General features: G+C 41.9%; 1 protein-coding gene across 3 annotated transcripts in view; it reads left to right on the forward strand.

Annotated features, from left to right (window-relative positions):
• Nucleotides 1-17,843, forward strand: part of Klf12 (KLF transcription factor 12) — a 397,981-nt gene that overhangs the window by 366,813 nt on the left and 13,325 nt on the right. For all 3 annotated transcript variants that reach the window (XM_051195288.1, XM_051195289.1, XM_051195290.1), the window contains one exon: nucleotides 5,087-5,244. In XM_051195288.1, coding sequence (XP_051051245.1) covers nucleotides 5,087-5,244 — 158 coding nt within the window. The remainder of the gene's footprint in view (nucleotides 1-5,086; nucleotides 5,245-17,843) is intronic.

The following is a 17,843-nucleotide window of genomic DNA, read 5'->3' on the forward strand; positions in this document are numbered from 1 at the left end:
ATTTTATGTGTGTGTATGTGTGTGTTTGCATTGTGTGCATTTGTACATGCGTATGATAGGTAGTGTGCATATGCCACAGCATACATGTGGAGGTCAGAGGACAACTTTGTGGAATTGTCTCTCTTTCTACCTGTAAGTGCGTTTCAGGTATTGAACTCGGGTCTCTAGGTTTGCACAACTGCCCATACCCACCGAGGCATCTGGCCAGCTTCATTCACTACTTTTGATGTACTTAGTGCTAAATTTGTGAACACAGTACCAAACTCTTATCTCAGCAATTTTGAACATACAAAGATTATTAGCAAACATCATTGAAATCATTCTGTACCTTCAGTGCAGTCATAACCTGCACATTTACATTCTATAGAACAAGTCCAACTTATGAAGCACCAAGTCAGCTTGCATCCTCAATGCCATCTAACCCGGAGCATAGTGTTCTGAGAGCATGGGATGTGAAGGGTTGAGTAGATACACCGAGAAGAAGCTGACAGCCCTTCTGCTATACCCATGCCTATGAGAAGCCCCAGAATGAGATCCTGTGGGATAGTGCTCTGGGATCAGGGTCACTCTTGTACCCTTCCTACTTACCTGGATACCTACAGGAGAGGATCTGTCTTTTACTTTCCAGCCTCCCGACACATATCACAGTGGACATCCCGTGTGTTTCGACATTATGCTCCTGAGCTGCTGCAAGAACAGTGGCATTTATAGGCAGATGTTTGTTGATAGTTAACCCTGAACCCCTGATACCCAATCCCATTGAAAATATGAAGTGCACGCCTTTAATCCCAGCACTCGGGAGGCAGAGGCAGGTGGATCTCTGTGAGTTCGAGGCCAGCCCGATCTACAGATCGAGTTCCAGGACAGGCTCCAAAGCCACAGAGAAACCCTGTCTTGAAAAACCAAAGTAAATGAATAAAGAAAAAAAAATATAAAGCTTCAGGAAGGAGACAGTGAGTTGGGTGTCTGCTATGGGAAGATGCAACAATCAAACAATCAAATGAGGAGTAATGATTCAACTTTAAATTATACATGAAATGAAGCAGGAATACCTTCCTTATGATTCATTTCTTAAATGCTCACAACATCCTAGGCTGTATAAACATAAAATTACTCAGTATCAGTATCTGAGCAACATGGTACTGGACTTGGTCATGGAATTGGCTCAGCCAAACCCTGTCCACGTTTTCATCTGCCTACAGTGCCTGCTTACTATGGATTGCACCCTGGCTTCCAGACTCCGGCACTCTACATAGCACTGGGATGTCCTGGCTGTGTCCTTTCTGCACTCTGCTTGTTCCTCTTTGACCACAGCCTGGCTACCTCCCTTCAAAGAGATCAAGTAGCACCGAAAGGGTCAGCTTAGACTACTTCCTCTGTTTCTGCTGATGGAGTAGCCAGGGAAAGAGGGACTAAGAGCAAACACCAGGAAATGCCCTTAGAACCAGTTTCACTGCATTCCACTCTTCATCCGGACACCTTTAAAAAGCATTTTCCTTTTTTATTTGTCTTGTACAGATTCTTTTCCATTGTTGCTCTTCATAACATTTAAAAAATGTTATACTTCAGAACGAGGAAAACCAAAGACTAAGGGCTAACCGTGCAGGCCATTCCACTTTTTTTTGTGTGGATTAAATTCAAAACTAGGTGGAACAGTTTCCTCCCACACAGCTTGTTTTCTGGGCCTGCCACACAGTTAACTAGTGGAGGGATTATGTTGCAATAGCGTCTCACTGGTCCCTTCAAGACCATTTGGTAGCTGGTTTGGATTCACATCTCATGGTATACACATTCTCTAGCAAGGTTAAGTGGCTAAAGTCAACCACCGGCAAAAAACTGTGTGGCTGGGTTTGTGGGGGGTGACATTAATATTCTATATGTTAGTGTGTAGGAAATAGTGTACAAAACATTGTACTTGTTATAGACCTTAAATTTTAACTCAATGGAAACAAATACTATCATTGTCCTGATTTGTGAAAGACGTCAAACATCACACAACACAATAAAAGACTTTCACTTATAAGGCTCCTAGTGTCAGAATATGTATTTATTTTCATGGCTACATAGTCAAGAACTGAATCGCTTTCACCATATCAGGGCACACACAGTCTTTCCTGTGCACAGAAATCTTACTCCATCCTGCAATCACTCTTCGGGCTGACTAAAGCTATTATTTCATGTTGTTTTGACTCTTTTCGCAATAGGCTCCTGTCCCAGCAACTGAATCAATGACGTGGAAAACCACAAATCCACGTTGATTGATAATGAAGGTTTTAAAAAGTGGCTAACCCAAGCATAGCCTGGGTTCTTTCACTCTGGCATAGATCTCAGGTTAAACAGCACTTATATTTGATCTTAACTACTCTGAAACTTCGGCTGTCTAATCTGCTGTTTGTAGACTAGAAAATGTACTTGGAAAACATAAACAGGAATACGCTAGAAAATATGCTAGAGGGAAATGTTGGGAACCAGTTGGCTGGAGCAAAGGAATAGTGTGGTATCAAAAACAGACCCTATTTGTCACTTAAGAGATGGGGATTTAAAATGTGGGGATGCATGTTTACTGAACCACTACCGGAATGCGTAGCTGAGAAGTCGGCAGACTATAACATGTAGGCAATTACACCATTTTTGTACAGAAACTGTGCCTCTTTGTTACCTTATGGTCTATACCGCTTTCACGGTAGAATTTTAGAGTCTGTTAATTATAGCATATGATTTCATGGTCCTTAACTTTGAAATAAAGTAGTTGCTACCTAATCCTTTGCAGAAAAAGCAACCCTTCCTGGAAAATTGAAATAGGCATTTTAAAACTTGCAATTACTTTACGTGTCTCTAATAAAGAAAACAATGCCAGCTTAACCTGTAACGATCCACCAGTTGCAAGAAGCCACTTCATTGTAAAAGTTTCAGATGTGAAAAAAAAAATATGTCTGGGAATTGATTTTATGGTAGATAGCATTTCACTTAAATGAGCTAAACAGTACTTGTGTCCACACGGATTAGGCTCATATTGTTCAATATTGAAAACAGGGGGGGGTGTAGAAGGTAAAGATAGAAGAGTTTGCAAAATGATGTCATTGGCATGATTTATGAGATCTTAAAAGGCCACAGTTATAAATTTCTATGATTGTAGATATATAGGTGTAGTAATATATTTAAGTACATATGACATGAAAACGGTAGGAAACTGTGAAGGGAAACAGAGGGAACTACCAGGGAGAAGGTTAGACACAAAGGAGAAGGTGAATAAAGGAGAGATGTATTCATCACACAGTGTATTGCTGCGTGTAAGGGGACCTGTATAACATAGTGTCATGGACAGTGAATACTTAACAGCAAAAACAAAAAGAAAAATAATTAAATTGGAAAGATCTAAAGAAAATGGAATCCCTGAACGTGGGTGTCAATTGGGAGGCCAGGGCAGTCTATGGGGCCCTTGGTAATGAAACCAGTATTTATGCCTAGTACATGAACTTTGGGGGCCCATTCCCTATGGAGGGATACTCTCAGCTTAGATACACAGGGGAGAGCCTAGGCCCTTCCCCAAATGACTTGATAGGCCTCTCCCTCTCTGGGGAGCAGAAAGGGGATGGGATGGGGGTGGAGAGGCAGGGAAGGCTGGGAGAGAGAGGGAACTGGGATTGATAAGTAAAATAAGATTGTTTTTAATTTAAAGAAAAGGGGTTAATGACTTTCCCCTGGGAAGAGGACAAAGGTGATGATGTCTTTATAGAGCTGATTTGCTAATAGAAATTTTTTTTGCATTGATTTTCTGCAGGGGTGATATCTGTGTGTGGGTATGCATGCCTGTGCCGTGGCATGATCATAGGAGCCAGAGGGAAACATACATGGCAGGTTCTGTCCTTCTCCCCTGTGGGTTCCAAGGTTCCAACTCCAGCTGCTGGACTTGGTAGCAAGCATGATCACCTGCCGAGAAGTCTCACTGATCCCACTAACTTTTATCTTTTTTTTAAACCCACATAGAATAATTAATAATAAACGCACAAAGGCATCTCCAAATAAAACCATCAAAACAGGGAAAAGCGTAGAAGGGGAGAAAAAGACAGAATGTCAATAATGGTAAGCGTGTCTTGGAAAAACAGGGATGGTTGTTTATCCTATTTCACTATAATTTTAGGGAACTTCGGGGATTGCTAATAAAAAGATGAGTCATGTTCTTTCTGTCTCAATCAACGGAGATTAAGGTTTGAAAAAGGTACATGTAAATGAATTACCTGACATTACAAACTAATCCTGTTTTTCTACTGGGCATTAAAATGAAACAACATGCAAGTCTGGGCCAAACTTCGTAGTTAAAGTGTATTTTTTTCTCTCATAATAGCAGTACACCTAATCTTTAAAGACAATGTACTTTACTCCTCACCTCAACAAAACCACCAAGTAGGAAAGTTAAATATCAAGTGCAATTCTCTGCACAGAACTTGCTTGTCGTGAGTCACCATGTTGATGTATGGCTGCCATTTCTTACACCCTGACCTCAATCATTTTGAAATTCTCACTGTGACTATTGCATGGTTGTATAACAGGGCATGCAATTCAGATGCCCGTCTTCTTAAATACGTTCATGTTGATGTTAGTTCGAGCAGGGAAAGACTTCCTAAAACATTCTGTAGACAGACTAGACATTCAAAGCTGAGCTTAGCACTGATCAGGGAGATTTGCATCCTTGACTCGACTTCCGCTTGGCTTTAGTTTGGGTTTGTTGCATTCCATTGGCTTTCTGGGTTTGGGTTTTTAGAAACGGGTTTTATTATGTGACCCAGGCTGGTCTCCAGCTCTGGTTCCTCCTGTCTCAGCCTCTCACATGCTGAGATCACACACACTCCTACATCACTGTGCCTAGTTTGCCATTGTAAGCATTGCCTTTCTCTCCCTGCAAGTCTTTAACCAAGAATAGCCATGCTGCTTTCTTTAGCTAATTGAGACACATCCAGTAGATGAGAGCAGTGTGTGGTCATGGAGACCATGAGGCTGCAGAGTCCAAGACCACGTTCTCAGCCTGCCCAGGCCGCAGACGAAGGGCCGTGCTTCTCGCCATTTATTAGTACTCTTTCTTTTACAGTTCAATCTCACCATTTAGTATTGAGAGCACAAGACGCCAGAGACGATCAGAATCGCCAGACTCCAGGAAGCGGCGCATCCACAGATGCGACTTTGAAGGATGCAACAAAGTGTACACAAAAAGTTCCCACCTGAAGGCGCACCGGAGAACACACACAGGTACAGCTCCATGGGCTTCTCCGTGGGGATCAGGGGGAGTGAGAAATGACAGCAGCTCACCCAGTCCATGACTGACATATTTTGAATTTAGTGCATTCCTGCTATCTGGCATACACATTTTAAATGCTGTGAACAGATCATCTTTCTGGTAATCAACGTAGTCGCCTAATAATTATGTAATCTATGGAGTTTAAAAGAGTCCACAGGCCACCTCACATATCAAGCTGAGCCAAATTCTTCCCTTCCTTAAAGCTAACATCTAACCCATCCCCAACCTTAGGCCATGTACATTCTGTTTTCAATATTCTTCCTCATATCAGAGACATAAACTTAAGACTCAAAAGTTATATCTACAAAGCACTGAAATGTTTTTAAATCATTTCCATAAAATCCAATTTGATTCTCCTTAGTAGTTATTGCACAATTGGGGGGGGCTTAATACTAGCAGAGAAAAGAAATTGATGCAACTAATTCACAATTTTGCAACAATTCAACTCTTCATCATTCCATTCACCTATGCCCAGGCATCTAGAAAGCACTGATTGCCATTATTATCCATCTACCCACAGCGTCTTTGTGTGTGTGTGTGTGTGTGTGTGTGTGTGTGTGTGTGTGTGTGTGTGTGTGTGTGTGAACCTCACTTGGCATCTCCTGGGTTCCTTCTGAGACCCTTCAATGGGAGATAATGGCAAGGATGGGGAGACAGGAGAAGGAGCCACCATCACTAATTCTTCCCTACAGAAGTGCCTGGTGACTGGAGTCATTGACACGCTAGAAGCAGATGAAACAGGGAAGCAGTCCTAGGCTCCTCTGCTGACACAGGCCATAAATAAGCAAGCCCTGTGCAGTGCCCATCATTGACACAGCCCAGACTCCACCATGGTTGTCTCATGGAAACCTTCAAATACAATAGATTCCCATGTGGCCATGTTATCAAAATAACCACACAAGGCAACCACTTCCCAGATTACATACCAAACTCATTTAAACTAGCCATCTTTGCATTTTCTTTAGGCCATGTTACTACATGTGTTTGCAAAGTCATGGAGCAGAAGCACTAATCATGCCTGCTTTCTGCAGGGGCTGAAAATGGGTACAACATGCTGTAAGTCCCTGAGTTTACCCAGAGCCACTCCGCTGTCATGCACCCATGAGCATAAATACTGATTGTTGCTGAGGCTCACAGGGTTTACAACTGAGTAAAACTGTTGGTGACCCACCCCACTCCAGCAGTCTGTACAGCACCTTCCAGTATTATAACAGCTAGCCAACAAGCAGTAAGTTTCCTGCTCAGTACCAACTTGGTTCCTCAGGACCCTGTGACCAAAGTATGTGATGACTTCAGTAATGGAATCGTACCATCAAGTATTGATGGGTAACCAAGAACAATGACAAAAGATTATATTGTTTGGGGGGTCTCTGGGACACCCCTGATCAACTTAAGGAGGGAGAAATGTCCCTCCTGTAACTAGCACTGGACTTTATATTTGGCAGACTATGACCTCAGGAGAAGTAGCATCTCGTGTGGAGGGCAACTCCAATTAAATAGGGAGGCAACCAGGGGAAATGGCATTGCTCATACTGTTTAAGGGTCTTTTGAGCCCTCATGACCGATATCCACTGCCTGGTACTGGAGTTTTTGTTAGACAGTCTGTGGTTTCTGCTTATCTTTTCTGTGCTTCCTCTCTGTTCCTAATTCCTTGCCCCCTTCCTACTCGATTCTGTGTTCTCCCCTCTCCTTTGATGGTGAACTTGCTCAGAAGTTTTCACCTGTTTCTCGGGCACTACTTTTAGTCTGTGTTTATTTATTTATTTATTCCCTGCAGTTCTGGGAGTTGAACGCACTGCATTGCACATGCTACCAAGACATGGATCGCCGTGCTTCATCCTCAGCCCGCTAGAATATTTTTAAATCACCTTCTTAGTCATTAAGGCAAAGCAATGAGCATAAAGACATGGGAGTCCCCAAGTATCTTCTATTAGCAGATAATGAACGCAGATAATAGCAGGAAGTGTTGTTGGGCCATATCAATGATTGTTATGGGGCAGCTTCTACACACACACTTAAATTGTCTGCAATTGTTCCTATTCTTGAGCTTTCTGAAATATACACTAGCCTCATTTTCACACAAACACCCCTACTCTACTTATCCAGTGATACACAGTGAAAGAGGGGAGAGTTTTAAATCTCATATGATTAAAGGACTTATTTCCCCAGCATTATTGGACTTCATCTTACAGGTATTAACATATGCCCGAGCCAATAGAAGAGACGTCATTTATTCACCAAAGTTCAAAGGAGCATAAACCTTGAATGCTGAAGCTGGATTAATGAGCTTGACTTATTAAAAAGATGACCTCATAGACTTTGAAGGTCACAGTGGCCTTATACAGCACAGAGTATGTTTCTAATTAGAGAGAGCCCTCGCCTTTCACCTCTCACAGGAGCAAGTCACTTCTGTGCTGTCTCCTGCCCACTCACACATCTTCTGTCTTGTTCAGTGTGCATAGCATCCTGGTGGCTGTAGCTGTTGAGATCTTTTCCACACAAGCACTGTTGCCCCAACACTAGGTCTGTCTCCCACGTCTCCTTATAGACATGCAGTAACAACGTGTGTGTCAGCAAGACACTGGGTGGGATTTGAAGACAGAGCCCTATTCTCCGGCAGTGTGCATCTGCTCCTCCTGGTGCAGTTTGAGGCATCCTGATGAATGGGACTCCCTGGAAGGGTCACGCATTTGCTGCTGCTGACTGGTTCTGATGGTCTTCTTGACCTCACTGAGCCACAGCATCCTATGACCTCCATCTCAGACACTCCCAATTTTGTCAGCCGTGCACTCCAGCCTGTCCGGTCCCATTGATTTAAGCTTTGTGGTCCTCAAGTATTGAGGGAGGAGATCTTTATGAACTTCTCTTAATGTGTACAAAATACATTTGAGTCTTCTTGGGATTAACTCTGTAGGGTCATCTCAATTGAGGAATGCTGCCAATTCGGTCTAGTGTATCCATTGTAGTGGAAGCTGATTTATTTCTTTCTACTAGACTTGTAGTGCTGGAGCTGTCCCTGAAATGACTTCCTTGGCAGTAGTGTTGAGGCAACATCTGGAGACAAAGGACAACCTTGCTGTAATTTTGTCAGTCTTGGGATTTATATTTACCTTTTCCGATCTAAAAAATAAGTATAACAAGCTCATTGTAGTGACCTGATTGCAGTGGGTTGAATTCAATAACTTGGAAGGATCTGAACCATCTCCCCATCAGCTTCTCCATTTTGGTCAGCTAACTGCTAGACTGAACAGCAAATGCAAAGAAAATGCCCTGAGCTGTAATCCCAGAGACCTCCACACTACTAGCTGTTACTTTTCAACAACTGGCTATGGGGCCTCCAGTCTGCATCAAAACATCTTTGCTAAATCCCTGCTCAAAACCCCTAAATGTATCAAATCCAATCACCCACTTAGCAGACAGTTAGTTATAACCAGCCCTCTGTATCCAACGGGTCTGCCTCTGCGCATCCAACTAGCCTTGGACTGCACTCAGCATCTGTGGGCGTTTCCTTGTCTGCACTCCCTGGGCTGTATGTATGGCAGCTGTGGGAAACATTTGCATTGTATCAGGTGTTGCAGGTAACTAGATCTTATCTGAAGCATACAAGAAGATGTGTGGAGGTTAGATGCAAATGTTTCTCTGGTTTCTATCTTACGCCCTGAGTATCCCTGACTTTTGTAATCTAAGGGGTCTAGGGTTGGGGCAAAAGAAACAGGGCGCTGGTCCTGAGGGACCACTGTAGTCTGTGTGGTCATAGCCTCTTGAACTGACAGTTAAAAGTGGCATGCTTGTCAAACAGAAAGAAAGAATAAAATTTGGTTAACTTGTTGTAACTGGCATAAAGTGATCCCAGGCTAGCTTATAATTTATAATTATACGCAAGATTTCATAACTTGGTGAGGTACAATGTAATCAGCACTGGTTCTATAGAAATTCAGGCTGGCTCGCTCGCTTTTCATAAGCATCTCCTTAGCCTTACCTTTGCTTCAGGCATGTTGAGTAAGATCCTTATGTGTGACCAATAATACTTAATGTGGAGTTTGGGATTATAACAGATGAGTTATGCAATCCAAGCACGCTATGGGAGGGAAGCGAGCGACAGTGAGAAACTTTCTGTAAGGAAGTCACTGTCCTTTCCCTGTTGATATTTTACTAGTGCCTGATCAGTCATGTATTTCCTTAGGACTTAAAGAAGTGAACATTTGTAGAGGTACAGAAAAAGGACCCTTTCAAGATAGTAGCAAAAACAAAACAAAAACAAACAAACAACCCCCCCCCCAAAAAAAAACTGCCAAAGAAGTGCCTGGAGGTGAGCATTTAAATTTTAAAAACAATCTGTTGTTATTTTGCAGCTTAGGTAATAACATGGGTGTGTTAGCAAGCATTTTGAAAGGTTGTCCTTGTAGCAAGACCTGTGGAGGCTACATTGTTGAAGGACCTTTACAAAGGAGAAAATGTAGCTTGAATCACACCTTTGCCAGCAGGTCTATCGTTCCCTCTCATCTGCATTGGGTATGCCTCCCACCCAATGAGACATGCCGTATAGTGAAATAAAAAGCGCAGAAGAGTTAAGTTATTTATGCTATGAATAACTGCTGTTGATGTCCTTCATTTAAAGGTATGGTCTATTAAAATGTCCAAGTATGCACTTTAAAAGAAAATGTGGGTATAATTTAGAATGCTCACCACTGCCTAAACCGCTTTGAGGTTCGAACGAACCTTTCACAGGGGCTGCCTAATACCACCGGAAAACAGATATTTACATTGTGATTCACCACAACGTGGGGAACTGTGTGAAAGGGTGGCAGGCAGCATTAGGAAGGTTGAGAGCCACTGGAAGTTTCCATGCCATAGCAATTTTTGCAGTGCTAGTCTTTAACACATAGGTGTCAGTAATTCGTACAGCCACTAGATGGGGCACTAGACTCAGATGTTGCAGCATGTCTAGGTGGGAAACTTGACTGCCCCAGTGCTGTGTGTGACATCTAAAACAAAACATAGCTATCAGTGCTCTACAGAACATTTCAATGTAGTGATGAGTGAAAGACAGAGCTCAACTCCAAACAGAGGTTTCAAAAGTAACTTCAACATACTTACTTTTTCTCTTTCAAACGAGTTGAAATATTTGAAATATTATAAACTGTACGCATGAGCGCTGGTAGGGGTAATTAGGATTTATTAGAATACACTCAGGAACACACAACAAGGTAAATAGCTCCTGTGGTCTTCTATTCTGCCCTGGCAGGGTGAATACCCACCACAATAAATTGACAGTGTGCCTCTGTGGTAAATCTGGACAGTCTCGTTTAATTGCTATGAACAGTAAGTTACTGAACTTGAGGTAGATAGGTTTCTCATCCATGTGACATCATCAGAAGTTTACTTGTAGATGCCCGAAAGCATTAACCAATGCTGACTTAGCAGTCTCTATCTGTTCTTCTTCGCCTTTAAGAAGGAACTGTATCCTAATTAATGACGCCTCCCTAATGAAAGGAGCATGTGCTGTAACCGGATCGTCTGTTATTTATAAATCGCATGTGGTGATGGCCTTAAGATCCCCCTCCACCTCCACACGCACTCCCACACACAGTGATCCTAAGTGGCTGCAGATTCCATGGATTCCCACGTTTCCCTTGGCTCATCAGTTCTAAGGCTATTCATGGATTTCTTTCTTCTAAATCGCGACATCTTTTTTTTTTTTTTTTTTTTTTTTTTTTAACTGAATGAGATTCTCAAGGGGCTTGGGAAGAAGATTCTGTGGAAGCTGTATGTCCTGGTGGCCTTTGTGTCTACCTTCAGATATGTTTGATGCTACTGTTCCAATATTTGTGTCGTTAATGCATAGTTTATGAAACATTGAACTCTTTTTTTTTAGGACAACACCCACCCCATATCTATTGATTATTAGATAAAGCTCAGAGCCCAGTGGTGATGGTAAAGTATCATCTAAGTCTCATCTAAGTACTCCTTAGGGTAGATCTTCTCTTAGGAAGTAGCTTGTAAGTCCTGACCCAAAGAGTTGTATAGTTTTTATCGAAGTCTATTTTCTACTGCTGATAGTACAATATCATAGATTAGGCACGTTTTAAAGCAACAAGGTTGATCATGATTATGGGTGTGATCCAAGGGTGAAGGACTACATCTGATGGTAGTCTTCTTGATGTCAGAGATCTGAGGTAGCTGGCATAGGGCAGGAGACAAGAATGTATGAGGGACTTAGCAACAGACCTACTTTAGATGGTGCCTTTATCAGTTAACCAATCCCTACGTGTAGACTACACTTATTGAAGGTTTCAAGCTTTCCCGCCCCTAATGCCTCAAAGTGAAGATTAAATTTTAGAATGAGTTTGGGGTTTATTTTTGGTTGTTGTGGGGGAGTTCAGGGTGTAAATCATAAACTATAGCAATGTGTGCTGAGAAATGAAAAATTGAAATATGAAATTTGAAATCAAGAAACAAAAGTTTGAATCTATCTTTAGCCTATAACTGGCGAGCTTGGAGCAGCCCTGGGGTGTGGGGACCTCATATTTTCTTTTTTAGCTTTATACCCTGATGTAGTAAGTCTCGTTACATATGTATGACTCAGGACATCGGTTTTATAACCCAAATAAATACAATGATAATACATCCTAAGCATTCAGTTGTCACTTGCTGACAGGGATCTTGCTATAGGTATGTGTCATTGTGAGCATATGGCTATAATTAAATAACTTTACTTGGGACACTAACAAATTTAATATGTATAGGTTGTAGTTGTTTGGGAGTAAAGCTAATCATCATTTACTACACTCAATGTATTGCTGTTATGGTGAATAAGCAGTTATTTAAGGGATATACTTTACATCCTTACTAAAATATTTCAGCTTTCTAGTTGAATGGCCATATTCATAGATTGAACTCAAGAGCTATTGGATGAGCATTTTCTACATCCCCGTTGATTGACTTTCAGGAGGACAGAAAGAGTCGTGGACTATATTTGGTGAGTTTGCCCATAAGCAAAGTAGATAACTCACAAGGTAGTCAGGAAAAAACAAGACATGTCTCAGCACAGGCATCCTGGTTGTAGCTGGAGCAGTGCCTAGATCTCCAGATGAGCCTGGGTATATGCAGCTCGTTCTGATATTGTCCTCCAACCTGAAATGGCCTGGCTAACTGACTCTGCCTGCCTGTCTCTTTTGTTCCTAGTTCTTCAGTCAATAAGTTCTATTCATTTCCCCAAATGCCTCAGTGTCATCAGGCCTATAAGGCTCTTTGACCTCTATCCCATTCCCTAGCAAGCTCCAGTGTGTGTTGCCTGACATTAAGATATGATTGATGGTGGAGAGACACGTGGAAAAAACTGAGGTAAATGGAACAATGACTGACCAGATGTGAGGATAAAGGAAAGAAAGACTGAGGATATCCACTGTGTGTGCTTAGGATGCATAGACACATAGAAATCCCACATGGAGTGTGGTTACACTTTTCAGTGGCTATATAAATCCCAGGGACAGAGCCAGGTAAGAACACCAGCCAGGAGCAAGCTGAGAAAGCAGCTTGTGGCCAGTGCTGCCCTGGCTGCTCTCAGGTCCCCGTTATTGTCATTCTGCCAGGTCATTGACAACTTCACAAACCTCCAGCATCCCTTGCTTGCCTGTATGGCAGCACGTACCCACTTAGATGGCATTAGCTACTGGGGGCTTTGGAGTGACAAGATAGCAAGAGAAGTGACTAGTGGTGTGTCTTTAAGGCTTTTCACTGATGCCCGAATTTTCTCCCCACTCTATGAAAATTTTACTTGTTAGAAAATAAGTGAGAAGACATGGACCAGGAGCATTAATTGCTAAATAAAACCAGACAGGCTGCTCTTGAGTGCTTGCTCGGCACACAACTCTTTGCATACTAATGAATGAGATATAAAAATGAAGAGAAGAGGTTCTAAATCTGGTGGGCGAGACAGCCACATCGGCAAATATCTTCCACGCAGAAGAGAATAGCAACGGGAGAAGATGCTTGCCTTTGCAAGTTGTCCTGATGGCACAGAGGGAGGATCCGTGGCCATCCCAATGGCCATCTGCCTTTGCCAACCAGCACTTCCCATTGCCACCTCAAAGGAGGAAACCTCTGCATCTATTTGCAATCTAGACTTATCTCAATGTGCTCTGAAAGTGATACAAATATTATACTGCTTTCACTAAATGGAAGGGGGTTTTCTTGACCCATCAGAGAGCTGCTATCTAGAAACAAATTGTGCCTGAGACACACAGTGATCCAAATACCCTTACCTGTATTGTATGTATTTGATTGAATTTTATTCTAAAAGCCATATGATGGGAGATGTCATTCTGTAAATATGTTTCTCTTATTTGTTAATGAATAAAGCTGCTGGCCAATGACTAGAGCTTCTTATTTGCTACTTCTGTCTTACATATTAACTCATTTCTATCAATCTAAGTGTTTCCACGTGGTCTTAACTTACCAGAGAGAGGATCCGGAACTCTTACTTCTCTCACGTCCTATATCTTGAGCCCTCTCTGCTACATCTCCCAGAATCCTATTTGTCTCCCAGTCCCGCCTACCTTGCTTTCCTATTGGACAACAGGGCTTTATTCATTAACCAATAAGAGAAACATATTTACAGAATGGCATCTCCCATTAGCCATATCTTACTGAATACACTTAAAAGACCTGTAAAATCATCTGCCAATGAATGTATCTATTTGATAATACATCATAAAGTGAATTTTGCTTCTAAATTTTATTTAAATGAGCACATATATCGCCAAGTGAAATTGTGGGCCTCCTTTCACTTTGAGTTCTGTTTTATCTTCACGTTTATCGAAGCATTGCGAAGACAAGAATGTGGGGTAGTGCTACCCCCCAGCCTTTGTACTTTCTCATGTTCTGCCCAAGAATCAAACATTTTGATTATTGATCACCGTATCCTGAATGGTAGGAGGGCCTGCTAGTAAAATAGATTTAGTGTTTTTTTTAATAGAATTATTACACACACCATTTATTACAAAGGTAATTAAGAACTGCAATTTGGAAGAATAGATATTTGCCATGAAAGAATGTGCAAGTGGGTTATTTGTGATACACATTTCAATTAAGTCTTTGTAAGTATAAGCTTATTACCATAAAGATTATAATACTGCTTATCCGAGTAAGAATAAGCAGCTAGGGAGATGGCTCCATCAGTACAGTGTTCATTGGAGCATAAGGTCCCAAGTTTTATCCTCAGAAACCAAGTAAAAGCCTAGTACAGTGCCATGTGTCTGTTATCTAGTGTTAGCAGGCAGAAACCAAGGATTCTTATGGCCTCATCAGCTGGTTTAGCTAAATCTGTGAGCTCCAAGTTCAAGGAGATTGTCACCAATACTTCACAGGAGTGGAGAGAGAGGTGGCTCTGTTGTCAATAGTGCTTACTGCTCTTGTTGAGGATCTGGGTTCATTTCTGAGCATCCACGAGGCAGCTTGATGCCTTCTTCTGGTCTCTGCACGCTCCTGTATTCATATAGTTTGTATAAACTCACATAGGTACATACAAATACATATAAACATAACAAATAAGTATATTCTTAAAAGAAAAGTGGAGAACAATTGAGGAAAACACTTCAAGCAATATATTCACACACCAGCACAGACTGCTTTTTGCTAACTCGTGCATGCTCTGGATTTTATATTTGTATTGTAGTAGTTTGATTCAGTTAATGATTAGCATAGAGCTCTGTATTAGGCCTAGGGGATACAGTGAGGAAGAGATGCCAAAACCATGTTCAGTATCATAGTTCTGAGTTCCATGGACAGATGGGACAACCTTTCATCATGATGCAGAGTGAGGAAAGTCCTAATGAAAGCATGCTTCACATATTGTGGGGTGGAAAGAACACTGCAGATGAGAAGAAGATAAAAACATCCAAAATCTTGCAAAATAGTTGTAGGGCAGGCAAAGAGGCTTTTGCAAAAGAAACTGAAGGAAATGCAATCAAAGTGTGCCAAGATATGATCATCTTTCAGAAGGACTCCGTTCAAGGAACTTAGCATTGTAGCACATGTAAGTGATCTGAGGACTCTAAGAATCAGTGGCAAGAGGAATACCAGTCAAGAGGTAGCAGGAATACCAGTCATATTGAGTCTGGGGGTTACACAGTAAGAGTCAGTCTTATCAGAAAAAGAAAAAAGAAAAATATAAAATCTCCAAATTCATGTGGAAATACAGAAGACTTGGGATAGCTAAAACAACCCTGAATAACAAAACACATCTCTAAACATCACCATTATGATTTCAAGTTATACTGAAGAAGACTGTAATAAAACAGCATAATGGTAGCATATAAACAGATGCATTAACCAAGAAAATAAAATTGAGAACCCAGATATAAGTCCTGTTCCTATGGCCACCTGATTTTTGACAAAAGGATCAACAATACACCTTGGGAATAGTACTGGTGTTGATCAAAGTGGATAGGTACATGCAGAAGTGTAATTCCAGCTCATTATCTCTTACTCTAAGCAAAACTGACCTCCAGTGGATAAAGGACCTAGACATAAAAATCTTGTACCCTTTACTACTGAAAACTCAACTGAGTACTGACCAAATTATAACTGCTGTACCAGATGTGGTGCTCTGACTCTAGCAGATTAACGCATCTCCTGGTACATAGTATGTACATTATAATATAGCAAATGCCTTCTTTTCAGTACTGGTCCATAAGAGCCACCAGAAGCAATTTGCTTTCAGTTGGGAAGGCCAGCAGTATACATTTAGTTTTGCCTCCAGGATATATTAATTTTCCAGCCCTGTGTATTAACTTAGTTCAATAAGAATCTTGGTCATCTGTGTCTTCCATGAAATATGACATTGGCCCACTATGTTAATGACATTACGCTGATTGGACCAAGTAAGCAGGAGGTAGCCACCGCTCTGGACTTATAGATCATACATGAGCATCAGAGGATGAGGAGTAAATTCAACCAAAATCCAAGGACCTCAGAGTCCAGTGGCTTCTGCAGATATATTCCCTCTAATGTGACGCATAAGTTATTACACCTGGCCCCTCCCACTACCAAGAAAGAAATACAATGGTTAGTGGGTCTATTTGGATTCTGGAGACAGCACATCCCTCACTTGGATGTGTTACTCTGCCCCATATACCAAGCGACTCAGAAAGCTGCCAGCCTTGAATAGGACATGGAGCAGGAAAAGGCTCTTCAACAGATCCAGGTTGCTGTGCAGGATGCTTTACCACTTGGCCCTATGACCCAGAAGACCTTATTGAACTTGAGGTGTCAATGACAGATAGGGATGCTGTTTCACAGTCCCCTGGAGGTGAATCACAAAAGAGACCTTTGGAATCTTGGAACAAGCCTCTACCATTATCTGCAGACAACTATTCTCCCTTTGGGAGACAACTCTTGGTCTACTATTGGGCTGTGGTGGAAATGGAAGTCTTTGCAATGGGCCAACCTAAGCTGCTCATAATGAGCTGAGTATTATCTGACCCATCAAGCCGTAAAATAATATGTTCACAGCAGCAATCTGTTATTAAATGGAAGTGGTATGTACGTGATCCAGCCCAGTCAGGTCGTGAACGCTCAAGCAAGTTGTATGAGGAAGCTGCCCACATGCCTATGGTTTCTACTCCTGTTACAATGCCATCTTCTGCCAAGCATTTACCTATAGCCTCATGGGGTGTGCCCTATGGTCACATGACTAAGAGAAGACTAGGGCCTGGTTTATTGATGGTTCTGCACATAATGCAGTCACCACCCAGAAGTGGACATCTACAGCATTACAACCCCTTTCTAGGACAACCCTGAAAGATGCCAGAGAAAGGAAATCTTCACAGTGAGCCAAACTTCGGGCAATACTCATGGCCATACATTTCATTTGTGAGGAGATATAGCCAGATATGAGATTGTTCAATGGTTCATTGGCTGTAGCCAATGGATTGGCTGAATGGTCAGGTACTTGGAAAGAGCGTGATTGAAAAACCGGTAACAAAGACATCTGGGGAAGCAATATGTTGATAGATCTCACCAAATGAGGGAATAAAGTCATGATTCTTGTGCCCCATGTAAATGCTCATCAAAACTTCACTTCACTAGAGGAGGAGTTCAACAATGAAATAAATAGAATGGAATGACCCAGTCTGTGGACCGACAGCCTCATTCCGCGGCCATCCCTGCCATTGCCCAATGAACCTATGAACAGGCTATCACACAGCAAGTCTAACCTGGCTACGGCAGCTGCTGAATGTCATATCTTCCAGCAGGAGAGACCAACCCTGTGCCCAAATATGGCACCATTCCTTAGGGTGACCTTCCAGTGACCTATTGGCAGACTGACTACATTGGACCATACTGGAATAGGTAACTTATTCTGGCTATGGATTTACCTTTCCTACATGTGATGCATCTGCCAAAACCACCATCTGTGAACTTACAGAATGCCTTATTCACTATCATGGTATTCACACAGTATTGCTTCTGACTGGGAACTCACTTCATATGCAGAGAAGCCAAACAATGGGCCCACAATCATTGAATCTACTGGCCTTAACATGTT

The sequence above is a fragment of the Phodopus roborovskii genome, unplaced genomic scaffold, assembly GCF_943737965.1.
Source record: "Phodopus roborovskii unplaced genomic scaffold, PHOROB, whole genome shotgun sequence".
Classification (NCBI taxonomy): domain Eukaryota; kingdom Metazoa; phylum Chordata; class Mammalia; order Rodentia; family Cricetidae; genus Phodopus; species Phodopus roborovskii.